Below are 18,048 nucleotides of genomic sequence, written 5' to 3' on the forward strand. Positions count from 1 at the left end.
GAAAGAAAAAACCAAAATGATAAACTTCTAAAGGACAAGTCATTTTTAGGAAAAATCAGTAAAACTGATGAAAACCAAGACCAGAACAACAACAACAACAACAACAAAAAATCTTCTTTTCTTCACCAACTTTATTGAGGTAAAAATTGACAAAATAAAAAGTATACAACACGATTTGATATAGGTATACACTGTGAAGTGATTACCACAATCAAATTAACTCCTTTGCCACAATTACTTATCATTTGTGGGAGGGAGAACACTTAATAGCTACACTTATCACATATTTAAAGTAAATAATGCAATATTACTAACTACAATCACCATGCCATACCAAAACAAAACAAAGAAACTTAGAAGTGCAAAGGGCCCGTGGGTTAAATCATCACTACAAAAATCAATCAATAAATGTGTGTGTGTGTGTGTGTGTGTGTGTGTGTGTCCTAGACAATGTGATGAGGCAACAAATAACTAGAATGAGAAATACAATGGATTGTAAAGGACCCAGTTGGGTTGTAATAACAGCATGGCATGTTCTTCTGGGTAGTGGTGAGACTCGCCCATCCCTGATGCAGGCACCATGTGTGTGCAGATACCAAGGCCACCGTCCTGTGGGGGTCATCCATCCATGTGGGTCGAGGTGGCAGACTCAGGGGAAGGAGGGATGCCTGGCTTGACTTAGCTACCTCTGGCCAGGCGCAGGACATCAGTCTGGTGGCTGGCAGGAGGAGGAACCCAGCAGCTGATTGCCAGGTGGGGCCCTGGAGCATCTGTAAGAGTCTGAATTTTCCATGAAATCATTCTCATGCCTGAGCAGCAGTGGCAATCAAGAGACGATGGCAGGAGAGAGGAGGGGTGTTGCACGTTAGTATCTTCAGCGTCTCTTCTTTCCTGCTTCTTGGACAAGAGTCTCATGATAGCATTTTCCTGGGTGCAGCTAATGATGGGCTTAGCTCAGACCAGGTGCCCTCAGTGTCCACCGGAGGCAGAGTTGGGGGAGCTGCAGGAGGAAACTCCCAGCTGAGACCGACCTCTTGCTGGGGCCAAAGGAATAGAGCTGGGGAAGTTTGCTCTTGTCTATTATTTACTGAACACACCCAAGGGGGGCAGACGGGAGAAATCCTAACAATGGACGTACATGTGGGAGAGGGGGGTGTCGTCCTTGGAGAACTAAAAAGTCTTACAAGACTCTAATACACACGGTCTCATTTAGATTTTCTTTTAGTTTCTAAGCAGTTGGTATGCATTTCTAAAAGACAAGAACGCTTTTCTTAAAATATACATGTATCATATCATCATTCATTGTACCTAAAAAAATTAACACGAACTCTTTGATAGCTTCAAATATCCAGTCAGTTTTCATATTTTCCTGATTTTCTTATAACATTTGCTGGAGCTCAGATGGAAACAGGTCCCTGCTTTCATCCAGCACCTGGCTGATATGCCTCTGAAGCATCTTCATCTACAATTCCTTCCTCCCCTCTTTTCCCTCTCCACTTACCTGAAGAAACTGGGTTGTCTTTCCTGTAGTTCTCTACTTTCTGATTTTCCAAGAGCATTCTGGTGTGGTTTCAGTTATTTCTACATCCCTGGATTTGCTGAAAACTGGTACATTAATCAGCATGTCTAGTTAGAGACTGAATCCACTTCAGCATCTCTCTTTTTGGTAAAATATTTAATAAGGTGTGTGCTGGGCATGGTGGCACACTCCTGTAATCCCAGCAGCTTGGGAGGCTGAGGCAGGAGGATCTGGAGTTCATAGCCAGCCTCAGCAACAGTGAGGCGCTAAGCAACTCAGGGAGACCCTGTCTCTAAATAAAATACAAAATAGGGCAGGGGATGTGGCTCCATGGTTGAGTGCCCCTGAGTTCAATCCCCAGTACCCAAACAACAAAGGATAAAAATAAAAGGGCTGTGTGCTCCATCGGGAGGCAGGCGAGATCTCCATTCACTCTGGAGAGATCCCTCCCTCTCCTACTCACCCCCGAGGTTAGCAGCCCCTGACGGATGCTGCGTGATCATGAAGGAGATTCATGATTTCAGCAGAGGTTTACAACATACATGCTGTACCCCAGTTCTCTAGCTTTTGTTTCTATATGAGGTGAATTCTTCTGCTCACCATCTGTTTGCCCTTGACGTGCATCTCACACATGTTCTTTACCATTTTCTTTTCCTTCAGTCCCCATTGGGCCATGTCTGGTGGAGCTGGAGTCACCGTTTCCCATCACGATTCCCTTCTAATTGTATGGACTGGTGAGATCTGTGATTGCCTTTCTCCATTTTCCACTAAGTTTTCTAAATTAACCAGGAAGGAATGCAAAAAAAAAAAAAAAATGATCCAGGGTTCTGCAAACTGCACGGAGCAGGCAAAGAAAGGAAAGTGCTAAGCTCTACTGGAGACTGAGAGTCCACCATCAGGCAAGAGTCCAAAAGCATCCTTCACTGATGGGATGCACCTGAGGCCAGACATGACAAGCAACAGGATGCCAGTAAGCAGTGGACAAGACCAAATCAGAGAGCATCAAGGGTGCCCGGGCACATAAGGCCACATAAGGAGCCAAGCCTCACCCTTCTCCCAGGAGGGGCACGGGTCCTCTGCACATCCTGGGACTGACTCCAGCAAGCCCAGGGCGTGTTCCAGCCCAAGTGGAGGCATCTGTTCTCAGCATGGAACCCCAAGCCTGCAGGGGTACAAGGAAGAAAACAGGCAGACACAGGGAAAACCTGTGGGTACACATCTCCCCAAGTCAAGGGCCTGGTGCTCAACGTGTGTGCCTTTCAGCCGAGGAAGACACGTGGTTTTGTTTCTTTTGTGGTTATGGCTTTCTAGCGTTGGACACTGTGAGTCACAATCGTGTTTAACGCATGAACTCTGGGCAACTTGACCGATAGGACAGACCACTACTATTTTTAGGGAATGGCTCACAATTATCAGAATAGACTCAAAACAGTAGAAATTCTGAGTAAACACACAGAGAACTAGTCTTTAAAAACCAAGCAGCTCACCTAGTGCTCAACAGGAAAGGAAACCTCTTTGGCTTTGACCCATGCTCTTCCTGACCCATTAAAATATACAAGGGCATCAGTCATTGAAAGCTAAAATTAACGCCTCATGGGTCTTGCCAGAAAGTTCTGGTGTCTCTAGTGGGGATTTTCCATGCTCTTGCAACAGTCCAGCCTCCGCTGCTGTTGGCCTGCGGGGAAATGAAAGCTGAGTTTCTTGCCTGGTTTTCACAGCCCTTGACACATGGGCACCCTGCTTGGTCTTTGGTGAGAACTCCACTCTGGTCCCGTTCACTCAAGGGTACCTATGATGTGCCTGATGCAAGAAGGTACACAAGACAGGCAAGAGCATCCGCTGGACCTGGGAACTCGGGCCTCCTAGACCTTCCACTCCTCACTGGCCACAAGATCCCAGGTCAAGTCTCAAAACTCACGTAGCTTCTAGGCTCTGGAGGGACTCCTAGTGAAAGCAGCACGCGCCCAGCCAGGTTGCTGGATAAAGTTCCCAGCCGAGCTCTCCCTTACCAGCTGTGTGACAGGAGCCTGCAGCCACTTAGAAATGGTCAGGAAGGAGCAAGTGGCTGGAATGGAAGTTTGAAAGGAAGATCAGAAAAAGACCATGTGTGACCATTCCCTCCTTTAATCCGGCTGTAACTTTCACACAGTGAAACACAATAACATATAGACTCTTAGGAGAACTGCCCCATGAACTGTCCACGTGAGTCCCAAGTTGAGATGTAGAACATTTCCAGCAGCCAGTAAAGGGCAATTTCAATGTGCAAATCCCACCAGTCAAGTCATGTGACTTCCGTGATGTTGCCATAATCGTCCTCCTGCCTGGCTTCAGAGCTGCTTCCTGAAGTGGAGATGGGTTGACAAGTCTCTCATGTCGTTCCCTGGAGCCCAAGAGCACCACATATAGACTAGTCACTGGTTGTGGGGTCACAGATAGAGTAGGCAGCATACAAGACCAAATAAGTGGGAGTCAAGGACACCAAGGTCACATAAGGTCATGTAAGGGGTAAAGCTTCACCTTCTTTTGGATGGGGCACAGGTCCCCTTGTGCATCTTGGGTCTGTCTCCAGTGACCCAAAGGCAGCTTGGCTTGGAGTTTCAGTGTGTGCCCAGTTTACTGGTCAATGATGCAAGGACAAAATCTACAATATTGTCTTCCTCCTAATGTACTATGTAGACCAGATTTTCTTTGTTATAATTTTTTCAAAATACTGATAAAATTAGTTCATGGTCAATAAAAGTTGGGCAATACAGCAGCGTTATTTGAAACAGCCAAAAGGTGGAACCACCCAAATGTCATCGATAGATAAGTGGATAACAAAATGTGCTCGCCCTGTGCAGTGGAATGTTACTCATCGGTGAAAAGGAATGAAGTAGTAATACAGGCTACAACATGGATGAACCTCAAAAACATTACATAAGTAAAAGAAGCCAGTCACACAAAAGACCTCTACTTTATGATTCCATTCATATGAAAATCTAGAGTGTGGGAATATAGAGAAACAGAAAGTAGAGGAAATGCAGATGAAGGGTTAACAGCCATGGGGTGTGGGGTTTCTTTGTGAGCTGATGAAAATGTTCCATAATTGACTACGGTGAGACTGGACATATCTGCAAATATTCTAAGACCATTGGATTGTACACTTTAAATGAGTAAATTGTACAGTACATGATTATATCTCAGTGGTATTTTCTTTTTAATTTTTTTTTAATTATTTTATTGTTGGTTGTTCAAAACATTACATAGTTCTTAATATACCATATTTTTTAATTTTTTTAGTTGTAGATGGATGCAATATCTTTATTTTAATTTATTAATGTGGTGTTGAGGATCGAACCCAGGGCCTCATGCATGCAAGGCAAGCACTTTACCACTGAGCTACAACCCCAACCCGTAAAGTGGTATTTTAAAAAAGAAAAAAGAAATTGGGGTATAGTTCGGGGGTAGAGGGTATGCTAAGCATGTGTATGGGTTCAATCCTTAGCATCTCCCCCAATTTTTTTTAAATTCAAGTTTTTTAAATTAAAATGGAGGCAAGGAAAGGTAAATTGAAAGACCACTCCCAGTCTTACTACCTAAACATGCTCATGGCCAGCACCGTAAGGAACCTCCTTCTGGTATACTCCTATATATAGTTATGTTGTTTTACTTAATTTTATTCATATAATATAGAGAGCCTTATAGGACTGGCATGATTTCAACTTGTATCATTCAGGATTTAATTGCCAATATTAGGAATCACGTGAGCTATTTGAAGAGGAAAGGGATTGAACAGAGAAACCTCAGCACTAACAAAATTATTGGGAGGACTGGGGAGAGCAGCCAGGCTGGTTCACCAGAAGAATAACACATGCAGGACTGGCCAGCCAGGGCAGCTGTGGACACTGCCATAGCCAACGTCAGCAGGATAGGAAGCTGCCACTGTCATTGTCAATCCAGCAACAGCCTTGCTAGCTGGGACTCAGGATCAGCAAACCACCTCTGGGACTGTTGGCTTCACAGCAGTGTCATTGGGACCTCTGCCAACACAGCCATAAATGCATGTGTGCACACACGTCACACTCACACACAAAAAAGTGTTCACTTCTTGGGCCTACTGGCAGAAATCCAGCAGCAGAAAAGTGACTTCCACCTTGGTTCTTGAATAAGTGATTCCATTGTCTGCAAATAATTCACATCAGGAAGCCTAGCTTCAAGGGATTCTTCGAAGAGTAATTGTATATAGGAAGGTTTTTATCGCACCATCTTGTTAGAAACTTTAAAAATCTTTTTATTAGCTGCTTAATTTTTTGTTGAATATCTGTATCAACATTTAATTAATCACCCCCACCCATTTATGAAAGTTTGCTTCCAGAGTTTAACATTGTAACTATTCCAGGCTTGGGTGTAGCTCTGTGTAGAACCTGCCTAGCATGTGTGGTGGCTGGGTTCCATCTCCAGCATGTCAAAGCAAATAAGTAAGATTCTACCGTTCAATATTACAAGTCATAATGTGATGATAATGCCAAAAATAACAGCTAGAGTTTATTCAATCCTTGCTTCTCCCAAGCAGTGTGCTTGGCCCTTTATATTCATTATATTTATCAATGATTTTTTTACTTAAAACTCACAACCTCCTTATGAAATGGCTATTATCCCCCATTGAACAGATAACAAAACCAAAGGGCTTACGAAGTCAAACCTTGATTTGACACCAAGTTTTGCACCCTAAACTACTATACAAATACTCAGGCAAAAAGGCTTTGGGGGGGTATTAGACATGATTTCCTTGGACACATAACCAGAAACAGAATTACTAGTTCAAAAGCTGTGAAGCTTTCTAAGGCCTTTGATACACATAATCAGGCCAGATTCTCACAGTCATTGTCAGGACCAAGAATATCCTCAGTGGCAGAAACTCAGTTTTATCATGCAAATGCCTGGCTCAGGGGTTTGGCACACTGTGGGCACTTGATGTCTCCTCAATGAATAACAGTGTGTGTAGGAGGACACGAGGGCTCTCCAGTCCAGACAACTGCATTCCTTTGGCCGCAAGAAGTGTAAGCTGCTTCTAAGTCAGTCCAGCACCGATTGCACATGGAAATGAGCAATGAGCCAGAACATGCAACCCATCACGTTAGCCACCTTCACACGCCAGGGGAGTCACTACACCAGCCCAGGACTGGCTGACTGTGAAAAGGACTAAAATGATCTGGCAAGTCATAAGTCAGGCACATGTGTGACCATGCATAGGGCTGGAGATGGCCTCTATTCTTTTAGGTAGATAAATGGGGGGGGGGGATTTTTTGTTTTGTTTTGTTTTTAGCAGGTACAACCACTTTGATTTGGATTATTTGATAAGCTGATTGACCTATTAAATGCTGGTTCTCTATATACATACTAGCCACTAGCAACTAACATAGATTGTCACAGTCCACGAGGGCCCAAGGCAAGTTAGACTGCGAGGCCAATGCATTAGCTGCTGCTGACCTAAATACCCTTTACAAGCCCTGCCCTGCTTCTCTACCAGGAAGGGGTTTAAACCCACATAACCAACCACCAGCTAAAGGAGTTGATATTGCCAATACTTTGCCACCTCCATGTACCGCTTTTCCCTGCAAAGGGTAGTAGCAGGAGAGTGGGTCCTGCGGATGTCACCACTAATGTGCAAAACACCTGCCACAATCAGCTGGCTGATAACAAGGTGGGTCTGGGTGGCAATGAGTGTGCTGTCTTTTGTCATGTGGGGGTTTCCATATTCCCTTTTGTGCAAACTTATCACCTTTTGAACTGCGCTATTTAGGGGCTTTTGAAGAAATAAAATTGTAACTTGCATCATCAAGACTTTAAAAATACCTGAAGAAGATGTCCATGTCATTTGATTCCTATTACCCAGGCTGTTCTTAAATCTGAGCATCTGTATCAGATCCTCCTGGCACAGTCAGAGGAAGGCTGGGAGGCAGTATTACCCAACCAGACCCTGATTTTATTTATTCCACATGGCCTAAAAACATGTTTGAACATAACATGCCATAATTTTTCTGGTGATTTCTATGAATCATTTTTAATTATGAATAATGTTTTTAGAGACAGTCCTGCGAAATTTTACCCAAGGTTCCCTTGACAACCATCCCATAAAGTATCTAAAGTGCAGCAGCTCCCATGACCCACACAGAAAACCAACTTGAAAGCATGGATTCCTAAAAGATTCATAAGTCATCTTTGCTTAGACCCTGTCTCACAATTCACACATGCAAAGGGTGACTGAGAAATTTAGATCAACAAACATAGCCAGAAAAAATTCATTTACTGTCAAATGATTGTTCAAAGGGTTTTTGTACAATATAAATTCCCAGCTCCACTTGGAGCCTTCATTCTTTTCTTAAAGCTAGGAATTTTCTATTTTAAATTATTGCCTTCCTGACCTTCATTCTAGGGTTTTCAGCTTCTAAGAGATCAGCTGTGGTTATGGCAGGATACATTCTTGCTCCATAGCTCAACCCAGGTCACTTCCAAATTAAAATGTTTGATGATGAGTATGATTTCCATTTATGGGATTTACTTTCAGAAAAAATATCCAGCTGCTCAAAACAAGTAGGGTCCAAATAAGGTATCCTTGGGATGGAGGGTGCACTCAATGGTAGAATATTTGCCTAGCAAGTATGAGGCACCAGCACTACAAAGATAGATAGATAGACAGACAGATAGATGAATGAGATACTCTTAAAGAACAGGATGGGTGGGGTTAGTCTAGGAATTCCAGCACTTTTTGCAGGTGTATCTCTCCTCAAGTCCACATTCCTTCATTTGACAGTTGACAGCTTCTCTTTAAAAACAAAACAGGGAGGTGTTTTCTAGTCAATTACTGTAAGTAGACTTCAAAAAAACATTTTGTAAGTTATTCTTGTGTGCTAACAATGACATGGTGTTGATCTTTTTCCTTCCCAGCCCCCAATTATACAAGAATCAAAGCAAATTCACACATGATATTTCCAAAACTGGCAACCTTGTTTAAATTATTTTAAAGGTATTTGATGCTTTGGCTCTATATGCAGACACTGGGGGAAAAATACAAGACAAGTGGAAAATGGCTGTTTTGCCAGGAGAAACTAGCACTGAATGGTGATCTCCCCACGCGAACACCTGATTTTCTTCCCCCAGTGCCTGGTTGGATTTACTCATATGTTAGATGTCTCAAAACACTCGTCCTGATCCCGTACGCCCAGCTCAGGACCTGGCAGATGGGAAGGACTCTCCAAAATAAATGCAAGGTTGAAACTGAAGCCTCTCACACTGCAATAAAACGGTTTAATTGGCTAAGACTTTGGGAGAGGAGTAGTACTTGCTCGATTCCAACCCATGGAACCCCGCACCCTGACCTCCTCTTCCGAAAAGAGTACAGCCACAAATGTGCGAGTCCAGCTGAGGAAGGCTCCAGAGGGCACACCCGCCTGGTTCAAAGGCTCTGGGAGAGAAAGCAGAGAGAACTCCGTGGTCAAGTTAAAGGATGCCTTTATTCTATACCGCAGGGTAGAGAATGAGTTGGTGCAATAACCAAGATTATTTTTTCCCGCCCTCAAAAAACTGAAGAGGGTGTTGGAATTGCCTCCTCCAAAATACATATATACTCAGAAACCTCACGGTCTGAATCCACTCTGAACTGATGCTTCTTCCTGGGAAAATAATCTTGAATTAAGGAGAAGTGCTTATTTTAAAAAGGCTTTCGTTTTACACGAAAACGTGCTCCCCTCTGTTCCTCCTCCCCAGGGTGCTGGCTCTGGCACCTAGAGGGAATTCTGTCTGGGGGCAATTTAAAAGGGGAAAGGGACGAAAAGGGGACGCTGGACTCTCTTCCTCAATCCGAGAGCCTCCCAAAACTCTGCCTCCAGCGCAAGAATTCCAGATCCGAGCTGTGACTAGCACGAAAGAGCTAGGGCCAGCTCGGGAGGTTTTGGAGACGCTAAGAAGATGAAGTCCTCCCACCAGATACCCCATCCACAGGGCCGGGTATCGCTGGCTCCCGTCGCGACACGGGCCTCGGCTCCCTCCTTCCTTCGGGTCCCTACCTCCCGCGTGGAAAGAATCTGGGGAACAGGAAAGGAGCCGGGCTGAGAGAGGAAGAGGATGCGGGATGGGCCGGCCGCCCGCCTCAGGGCTGGCCTTGGCCGCTCTGCCCCAGGCTCGCCTGAGAGATCCGCTCAATCCCACACGACCCCACCCCGAGTGCCCGAGCCCCAGGCCCCCTCCCCGTGCGTGCGCACCGCACGACCTCCCGGCTCCCGGCGTGGACCCCCAGGCCGCCGGGCACAGGCCCCTTGCGCTACAACCTGCCGGCCCTGGCTGCGTTTCTAGTCCTGTCGGCCCTCGGGGACTCTGATGGCCTCAATTCGGGAAGCCCGAAGAGCTCCGAAATCATCCCTGAGATGGCACCCTGCTCCGGGGACGGGATTACCCAGGCCCTTCTGCGGAATTCTGGAAACCTCTTGCGACAGAAGCCTGACCTCCCCTCCCGCCCCCTCCCGCCCCTGCAGCCGGCCTGGCCGCGTGCTCCACTGTGGCCCGCAGCTCAGCGGTCCCCACGCCGGCGTGGCCCCGCCGCCGCTCAGCTCCCAAGCCCAGCTCCGCTGGTCCGGCGGTGCTGAACTTCAGACCTGGAGTGAGTACCCCAGGCCCTGGACTTCGCCCCCTTCTCCCCGAAGGCACGAGTGTGTTCCGCTTCAGACGCACCTCTCAGGAAACCCACCTTCCACGCCGGCTTCAAAAGGGAAAAATACAATCCGCGCGAAGCGGGAAGGTGCCCACACCCGGGTTTGGGGCAGCCTGGCTGGAGGGCGCCAACCCGGCCCGCCCGCCTGCCCCCCCCCCCGCCCCGCCTTTCCGCAACTTTTTCTCCATCAACTGGGAATGAATTAGCTACCTTCCTGAAAATTTGTTCAGAGTAGGCAAGACATTTCTCACCATAGCTTTGTTGTGCAAATAGATCCATTGTGCTAATTAAACGGAACGAGGAGTTTGTGTCCTTAAAGAACCGGGACTGTCCTATATTGTGGTCAACCCTATATCAAGATTAGGCTGTCACTACTGGGTGCTGGGAAAAAATTGAGCCCACTGTGTTCGTGCTTTCTTTGATGTGCAGAAATATTTATCTCAGGTGGATAGGTTTTATTCGGTTCTTAAAGAGATTTTTTGTTAGTTGATGTTTTTGAAGGGATGTTTCGACGACGCCCTTAATGAACTAATCGGTTTTGAGATTTCGAGGCGATGTGCAATTGATGTAACCACCGAGGACTTTCAGTACACACCAGACTAAGAGGCCTCTGGCTCAAGGGTTTCCAAAAGTGACCCCGAGCTCTCTGAAAGCCATGGGGGTTGTTTCTAGAAGAAAGTAGGGCTTTGGTGGAGAGTAGACGGGCTGCCTCTCCCTAACCCGGGATTTCATTTAAATTAACATAGACCAATAACGGTCTGGGAGAAAGCCGCGGGTGGAGGGCAGGTGGGAGGATGTCTGCGGGGACTTCTGCTCTGCCCTCTCTCCATCCGGAAGGGCCCGGCTCTGAGCACAGTTCCAAGAGATGGGAACAGCCATTTCCCCCCAAAAGAACCTGCCCTTCCTGGAGGTCAGGAGGTGTGTGTGTGAGCACGTCAGCACAAAGTGCAAAAGCCCCCCATCCCCACCTTCTTAGATACCCAAGAGAAAGTAGAACTGAGCTTGGGAAGAAAAATGCAGAGGAAAGGGCTCATCCCTCATCTCAGGTAAAATAAAAGGGTGCCCTGGCTGCCTTTACCCAAACCAGGCGGGGCTTCTGTAACTCCCTGTGGTCTTCTCTCAGGAATTTTCTAATAGCTATAATTAATTACCAGTGGCAATAACTGTTTTTGATCCCCCAATGCATCCCTTAAGAGAGCCTGAGGCCCCCCTCGGCCCATCCCACCTTATCCCAGGAATCAGTAGTCATTCTGGACAACCAAGTCCAAAGAGAAGGGCTTTTCCTCCCAGAATCCCAGGGAGCTGAGTCCATTTCAAGCATCCCAGCCCCCACTGGCCACCCTGGAGGTGGGCATAATCTCCCTGCTTTCAGGCCTTTTTGCTCTCTCCTCCTTTCTCTCCTTGGGGAGAGGGAACTGCTGTCCCAGTTTGGTGTTCCCCAGCCACCAGTCCCTGGACCCAGTGCAGAAAGGAGGATCCCAGGACGTTACTGTGATGGAATCAGATAATCAGTCACCCCGACCAACCTAAAACCAAACATTTTCTCCAAAGAAGTAACTTCCAGTAAAAGAAGTTACTATATTAAAAAAAAAAAAAAAAAAAAAAAAACTGAAAAGAGAAACTTCTGTCCCTCAATTACTTTAGACGGAGTGAGCAGAGCAAGTTACTGCCTTGACCTCTAGAGGAATAAATTATTAGGTAATGGCTCTGGCTACCTGTAATTAATTGTAAATGATTAATTTATATTAATATTGCAATTAATATTGCAATGGTCCTATGCTCCTTTCTAGGAGTAGCAATGACCCCAAAGAAAGCTGGTGATGTCTCCATGGGGTTTACATACGGAAAGCAGTGAAAACTCAAGGTATTCTTTCAGAAAATCAGACCAGAAAATCATATATGTGATGCTGGACCGCAAGCGGGGTTTCTGAAGTAACCACATTGTACTAATTGCCTGTGTAGACAAGAGCTTATAAATCACATAGGATCGAATCTCGGCAGCTCTGAATTTCCTGTTGCCTCTGCTTGCTCTGGCTGCTGAAGTTCTCTTTAAACTCTACTTTGGTAGAGGTTGGAAATCCAGTGTGTGTAATGGAGGGTACCCCCCAACACCACCCCAACCTTAGCAACCAGGTCTCTGATCTGGCTTTGCAACAGCCTCTTTGGAGCCCATTCCCGGCGGAACATCTGCGGGTGGTCCCCCTTGATCTCACTCGACAGTCGGTTTCCGCTGGAGATGGGCTTCTCAGGTAGGCGCGGGGCGCCGCCTGGGGAAGAACAGTTGCGGAGCATCTGAAGCGGAAAATCCAAACAGATGTGGGGCGGCCTGGGACCACCCCTTTCCTCTTGGGGCCTGAATTTCGACCAGATCAGTTTCCTAGTGGAAAATTTCTAAGAGATGGGGTACGCAGGGCATGCTCCCGGGCCCAGAAGATTGGAGCATGGTGCCTTGCAAGTAGGCAGCTCCCGGGAAGCTATGGACCACATCTTGCGGAGACCCCTCTTGCTACCTGCCCTCTACAGTTTCCTTCCTGGCCAGTAGGCCAACAGCGGTTCTGGTGATACCCTGGACTGGGGTTGATAGGTGGGGTTCACTGCATCTGTGCCTCTCCTGGGGCCCATGAGCTGGTCAAATGTGTGGACCAGGAATCTCTCACCACTTCAAGAGGGAGGGACACGTAGTAGGTGTCTAACTTAAGGTCACCACGGGATGTTCCTAATTACTCCAATTAGCACTTGTTCACTGCTGTACCAAGTTTAAGCAAAGCTTCTAACTTCATACTGTCTCACATCTAGGACTGTCTGGGTGTTGTCCTAATTGTTCTGATCTGAGGGCCCCAGGCTTTAACTCAGGTAGGGAGAGCCATGGGACGGCCCCAACCAGAGACTGGGATTTTTTCCTTTCACTATTCCACGTTACTATCACTATCCTTTCCGCTTGGGAAACCTCAAGACTCCTGCCCAAGTACTGTGGTACTTTCGATCATGCTGTCGGGGGACTCTAGGCCCATAGCCAGTTGTGTGTGTATGTGTGCCCTGAAAGAATGTTTGTGTCTGCTGGGCATCTGCTGAGGCCGACTTTGGGCCTGGAAGCATCCCACACCCTGATATCTTAGAGGCTTCTAACGCCCCATTTTGCTGTCACTCAAAGGAGGCGATTTTATCCTGTCTTGAAGGTGCCTAAACAGCGGCTGCCACTGTAAAAACCCGGTCTGGAGAGCTCAAGTGCGCTTTCGGTAAAATCTGGGAAATTTGGTTTGAGCAAAGTTTCCGTTCTTGTTACTAGTCGGGTTTCTCCCACTTCCACTTAGCCATGTTTCTACGATCTAGGTAATCCCCTTCAAGCCGGGGAGGAATTCTCCCGAGTCCATAATTGAGGGTTGGAAATCGTGGGGGTGAGAGAAGCGTAAAATCCTCCTGAAGCCTGGGAAGTGCTAGAGTGCGCTTGGGAGGGAGGCCTGCAAGAAGCTCTGGCGGGACCGGTCCGCAGCCCTGCTCTTGGAGCCCCTTCTCTGCGAGGCCCCAGGCAGTCAACAGCGCCGCGCAGCGCGGGATTCTGGTCACGGAAGTGGGCCGCGGACGCCTGTTTTGGGCACCTGCGGACCCGCGCCGCTGACGCGCGGCCCCAACTCCCCACTCGCACCGCTGAAAACTGGACAGCGTGCCTAGATCCGAAACCCCAAAGGAAAGTGCGGGTTCCACTGCGCTCCTGGCTCGTGCAGCTTCGCGGTTTCCCAGCACCATTCTTAAGAACATTGGCCACAGTGGGTTTAGCAGGACTGGGAAGGCTGATGCCCAGACCAGGTTTATGCTATGAAGCCCAGGGAGGGAACCCACATCTCCTCCAACGCCTCCATACTTCGGACCTTCAAAGGGGTCCGGGAAAAGGTCAGAGCGTCTACTGCAGGCACGGTAGCCGGAAGCTGGAGAGGAACGTGAGAGCAGCAGACTCCTCCCGGCCGGAGGTAGAGCGGCGGCACCTACCTATCCCCCTATCCCCGTCCCACCTCCTAACCGGTGCCCACCCCGAGGTTGGGGGCCTCCCGGCCCCATAATTCTACAGCTTTTAGCACAGTGCCAAGAGCTCCCTCAGGGCCCAGACACCCAGTAGGAACTGCCCTCTGGCCTGTCCCTGACCCGGTGAAGCAGGGGAGCTGGCAACGGAACAGTCCTGGGGCGTTCAGACTCCAGGAAGGACCGGGGTTTCGGAGATGGCAGTGGCGGGGGGGTGCGGAGGGCCCAGGAGCCCAAAGGAGGAGTTGGGGAGGAGAGGCGGGATGTGACTCTTTAGGTCTAGTGTGGCCCTGCGGGAGAGCGTGTGTTCCCAGTGCCCGCGTCTTCAGCAGCGCCTCCCTTCTCCAACTACTTTCTGCGGACCACCACGGGTCCCACCAACGTTCCCCCAGTGGCCCTAGCTCGGTGACACTCTCCACGAAACGTCCGCCCAAAAGCGATTCCCCAAAATTTAGGCTGCGCTGGATCAGACTGCTCTGGGCTGCTGGAGGCAGGGCAGTTGGGCCCGGTTCCCGCCGGCGCCCCGGAGAGGCCTCGCAGCTGGGCTGGGCTCCCCGACCCTTCCCTCCCTCTGGCTCGCGCGCCCCGGCGGTCTCCCGCTCCAATCAGAAAAGTGTCAATCTCCTTTCGCTCCGGAGTTTCCAGGAGAGAAAGGGCAGAAGAGTGACTTCGGAGCGTGTCGGGAGGGGAATCTTCCCTCTGGGCACCCCATTTCCGCACGCGGAACTGAGGAGGAGGGCGTGGGACCAGCGCGGACTTGGAGGCCTCGATCCTCCCCACAGGGCACTTGGCCGCCGGGTCGCGCGGCCTCCTCTTGGCCGCGCCCGCCGGTGACCAGCCGGGTAACCACAGAAGAGGCCTCGGCACCCCTCCCTCGTTACTCCTTCGCCCCACCCCGCAGCCCATCCTAACGCCCACGTCCCGCGACTCGCTCCCCAGAGCCGGTCTCCGCGCCGCGCAGCGTTCACTCACCGTGATCTCCCCGAGCCCGGGAGCGCGCCCGTCTTTCTCGGGACAGTCCCTGGAGGTAGAGACGCGGAGGCGCGCCCGTGACTCCAGGGCCGCGGCGGGGTCGGAGGCGAAAATCGCCGCCCCCGCCCCCGCCGCGGTCCCTCCCCCTGCCTCCCCCCCCCGCGTCCCGGCCCCCGCGGCCCAGTGCTCCGCCCGAAGGCGGGTCCGCCATAAACAAACGGTGCTCGGTCGCACGTGGACTGCGGAGCAGCTGCGCCTCCCAACAGATCGCGGACTCCGGCGCGGGGTCTTCAGGCACAGGGAGCAACCAGAGAGGGCAGGAGAGCGCGCCCAGGCCTGGGTCCGGCCCAGCCGTCTCGGTCTAGCTCCACTCGGCTCGGGTCTGCTCCATGGCTCCGCAGCCGCCGCCGCCCCTGCAGCCCTCCAGATCGGAGGGGCCTCGCGGCAGCGAGTGCCAACACCCGGTTAAGGACTAAACTGTACCACCGCCTCTTCGCTGGACCCTTATACCCTAAGAAAAGCTGAGGCCGGGGAGACAGGAGGCTAGAAGAGTGAACAGGAAGCAGGGCTCGAGTCGCCGCGGAACAGTCCAGCTCCAGCCGCAGCCGGAGCGCGGGGCGGCGCAGCTGGTTTGCGCTGAGCTCTGGGCTGGCAACTGCGGAGAAGTTCCTCGGTGCCCAGGCCGGTCCCGCGCACCTGTCCGTGGCCCGCACCCGGGATTCACCTGGCCCCCGGGTCCCCTTTCCCGGTCCCAGCTGCGGCAACCTGAGCGGGACTCCGCGGGCCTGGAGCGCGGCCAGGTCTAATATGCCCAGAGCCGAGGCGCGATGAAGGAGAAGTCCAAGAATGCGGCCAAAACCAGGAGGGAGAAGGAAAATGGCGAGTTTTATGAGCTGGCCAAGCTGCTCCCGCTGCCATCGGCCATCACTTCGCAGCTGGACAAAGCGTCCATCATACGACTCACCACGAGCTACCTGAAGATGCGCGCGGTCTTCCCTGAAGGTGAGGCCGCAGGTGGGCGGCCGGGAACTCCGGGGAGTTAGGCAGCCTCGGCCCTGGCAGGAGCCGGCCCAGAGGGGCCATCGAGGTCTCCCAGCCAATACTCGGGTGTCTTGGGAGGGCCCAGCCGGGGACTTCAGCTGGGACGCAGACTCAGGGAGAGGGGCCAGGGCCACCACGGCCCAGGCGACCAAACCATCTCTTGGCTCAGGGCAGCGGCAAACCAAGGATTGTTCCAGGGACCCGCGGTCCCCAGTTGGCTTCTGCATGCTGGTCCATGCAAGTTTTACGCTCTCTCTCTTCCTTCTTCCCGCTCTGCTCCTCCTTTCCTTCCTCCCTCCTATCCTTTCTTTTCTTTCTTCTTTGTGAATCCATTTTAGTTTTGTTTTCTTTTCCTCTCTTCTTTCTCCTCCTCCTTTCCATTTAAAAAAAAATTCTTCTTCGTCTTCTTTTTCTTCCGTCTCTTTCCTCTCCTTCTCTTTCTCCTTCTTCTCCTCTTCCTCCTCCTCCTCCTTCCCTTTCTCTTTCTCTCCCCCACCCCCTTCTGCTCTGGTTTGGTGTGGTTTTGTTTTCTTATTTTTTCTCTGTTCCTTTACTCCTTTCTTTCTTATTTACCTACCTCTTTTCCCTCCTTCCTTCCTTCTTTCTTTCTTCAGCTCCCGTTTCTTTTTCGGGCCTTCATCCCTCCTTCTCTTTCTGGAGAAAAGAGAGCAAGCAAGCAGGGTGCTCGGTGAGGCTACAGCCACGAGCACTCGTGGGAGTCAGTCCTTGGTGCTGCCCTCCCAGTCCTCTGGGGATCGGAGGTTCGGGTAGGAGAGATCGCGGGTTGGTGAGCTGAAACACCCGCGAAGATAAAGGTAATTATTTCGAAAATGGCAGGCAGGGCAGAGCTTAGCAGTTCTTTTAGGATTGAAAATACACTGCTGGCGGACGAGGACTCACCATCAGGCAGAGATCATAAGAAATGGTGGCCTGCTGGAAGAGCTTTCCCAGCACGCACACGTCGGCCTCCGCCAGGGACTGTGGCCACCCGGCCAGACCTCCAAACAGCAGGTCCGAGATCTCACCCCCAAGGGACCCCGACACTGCCGGGAAGGGCACTGTTCAGGGTTCTGATGGGCGCCCCAGGATTTCCAGGCCTTGGAGCCACACGAGAGGACTTCGTGGTAAAGAGACCACTTCAGCTGCAGGGCACTGGAGGGTCGCTGCAGTACAGGCGACAGGTGTCCTTCGGCCACAGGGCGCCTCCATTAATATCATCCGCGGCCCGGCACTCGACCCGGTAAGCTTTTGCGCTCGGCGCCTCCAAACGTGGTATTTGCGATGGTTTCTAGGTCTGCAGCTGCGTTTTCCACGGTCTTCCTCGTGGAGCGCAGCGGGCCTTGTCGGCAATTGCGGCCTGCAGTCCTGCGGCGGCCCGGGTCCGGAGCAAGCGCCGGAGCAGCCTGGAGCCCTAGGGAGCTGAGCGGCCCGGAAGCGGTGGCTGGGCCTCTCGGGAGCCTCCCAGCCTGGCCGCGCGGTCCGCGGTCGAAGGGCGCTTTCCTCCTGTGCGCGGAAGCGCTGAACCTGTTGGGCTGGGGCCTAGCGCACGTTCCTTCGTTTCCTAGTCCGATCCGCGGAGAACCTCTTCCCCAGCCCCTTCCTTCGCTGGGAGTTGTTCACCGGGGTGTTTCCTACTAGTCGGCTCAGCGATGAGTCCTTGGCTACAGAAGTAGAAAAGATTCCTTTCCAGCTGAAGTTTCGGTGGAGCAGTGTTAGCTAGTTTGCTGGGATGCGTCTAATCCGCTTGCTACAAAGCAGACAGGGTAATGGGCTTCTATCCTCTGTCCTCTCTCTTCCCACCTTTCTTTTGGGGCGG

General features: G+C 50.6%; 2 protein-coding genes across 27 annotated transcripts in view; one reads left to right on the plus strand and one right to left on the minus strand.

The window, feature by feature from the left end:
* Nucleotides 1–121: 121 nt before the first annotated feature.
* LOC308652657 (uncharacterized protein) lies at nucleotides 122–15,402 on the minus strand (the record flags this gene model as incomplete). 22 transcript variants are annotated; one of them, XR_014022862.1, is made up of 6 exons in its annotated part: nucleotides 122–780; nucleotides 1,502–1,605; nucleotides 2,162–2,456; nucleotides 2,569–2,681; nucleotides 3,529–3,584; nucleotides 15,192–15,402. XR_014022862.1 is itself a non-coding variant. In XM_081300675.1 (4 exons), 4 exons carry the CDS (start codon nucleotides 15,400–15,402, stop codon nucleotides 2,238–2,240), a joined length of 438 nt encoding a protein of 145 aa, XP_081156801.1. In that variant the 3' UTR covers nucleotides 827–2,237. The 22 variants fall into 22 exon arrangements, 2 of the variants coding, with proteins under 2 accessions (XP_081156801.1, XP_081156800.1); XR_014022863.1 differs by having other exon boundaries at nucleotides 2,120–2,456; XR_014022869.1 differs by lacking the exon at nucleotides 122–780 and adding an exon at nucleotides 827–1,000 and having other exon boundaries at nucleotides 2,120–2,456.
* The window catches only part of SIM2 (SIM bHLH transcription factor 2), a 51,516-nt gene continuing 48,860 nt past the window's right edge, over nucleotides 15,393–18,048 (plus strand). The window contains exons 1-3 of one of the 5 annotated variants that reach the window (XM_081300663.1): nucleotides 16,068–16,193; nucleotides 16,402–16,463; nucleotides 16,847–17,047. Coding sequence is in view for 1 of the 5 variants with exons in the window: in XM_081300662.1 (XP_081156788.1) it covers nucleotides 16,019–16,193 (175 nt within the window). In the remaining 4 variants the exon portion in view is untranslated. The other 4 variants (XM_081300664.1, XM_081300662.1, XM_081300667.1 and 1 more) reach the window with 4 other exon arrangements.

Source organism: Spermophilus citellus, assembly GCF_964194105.1.
Source record: "Spermophilus citellus genome assembly, chromosome: 7".
NCBI lineage: Eukaryota > Metazoa > Chordata > Mammalia > Rodentia > Sciuridae > Spermophilus > Spermophilus citellus.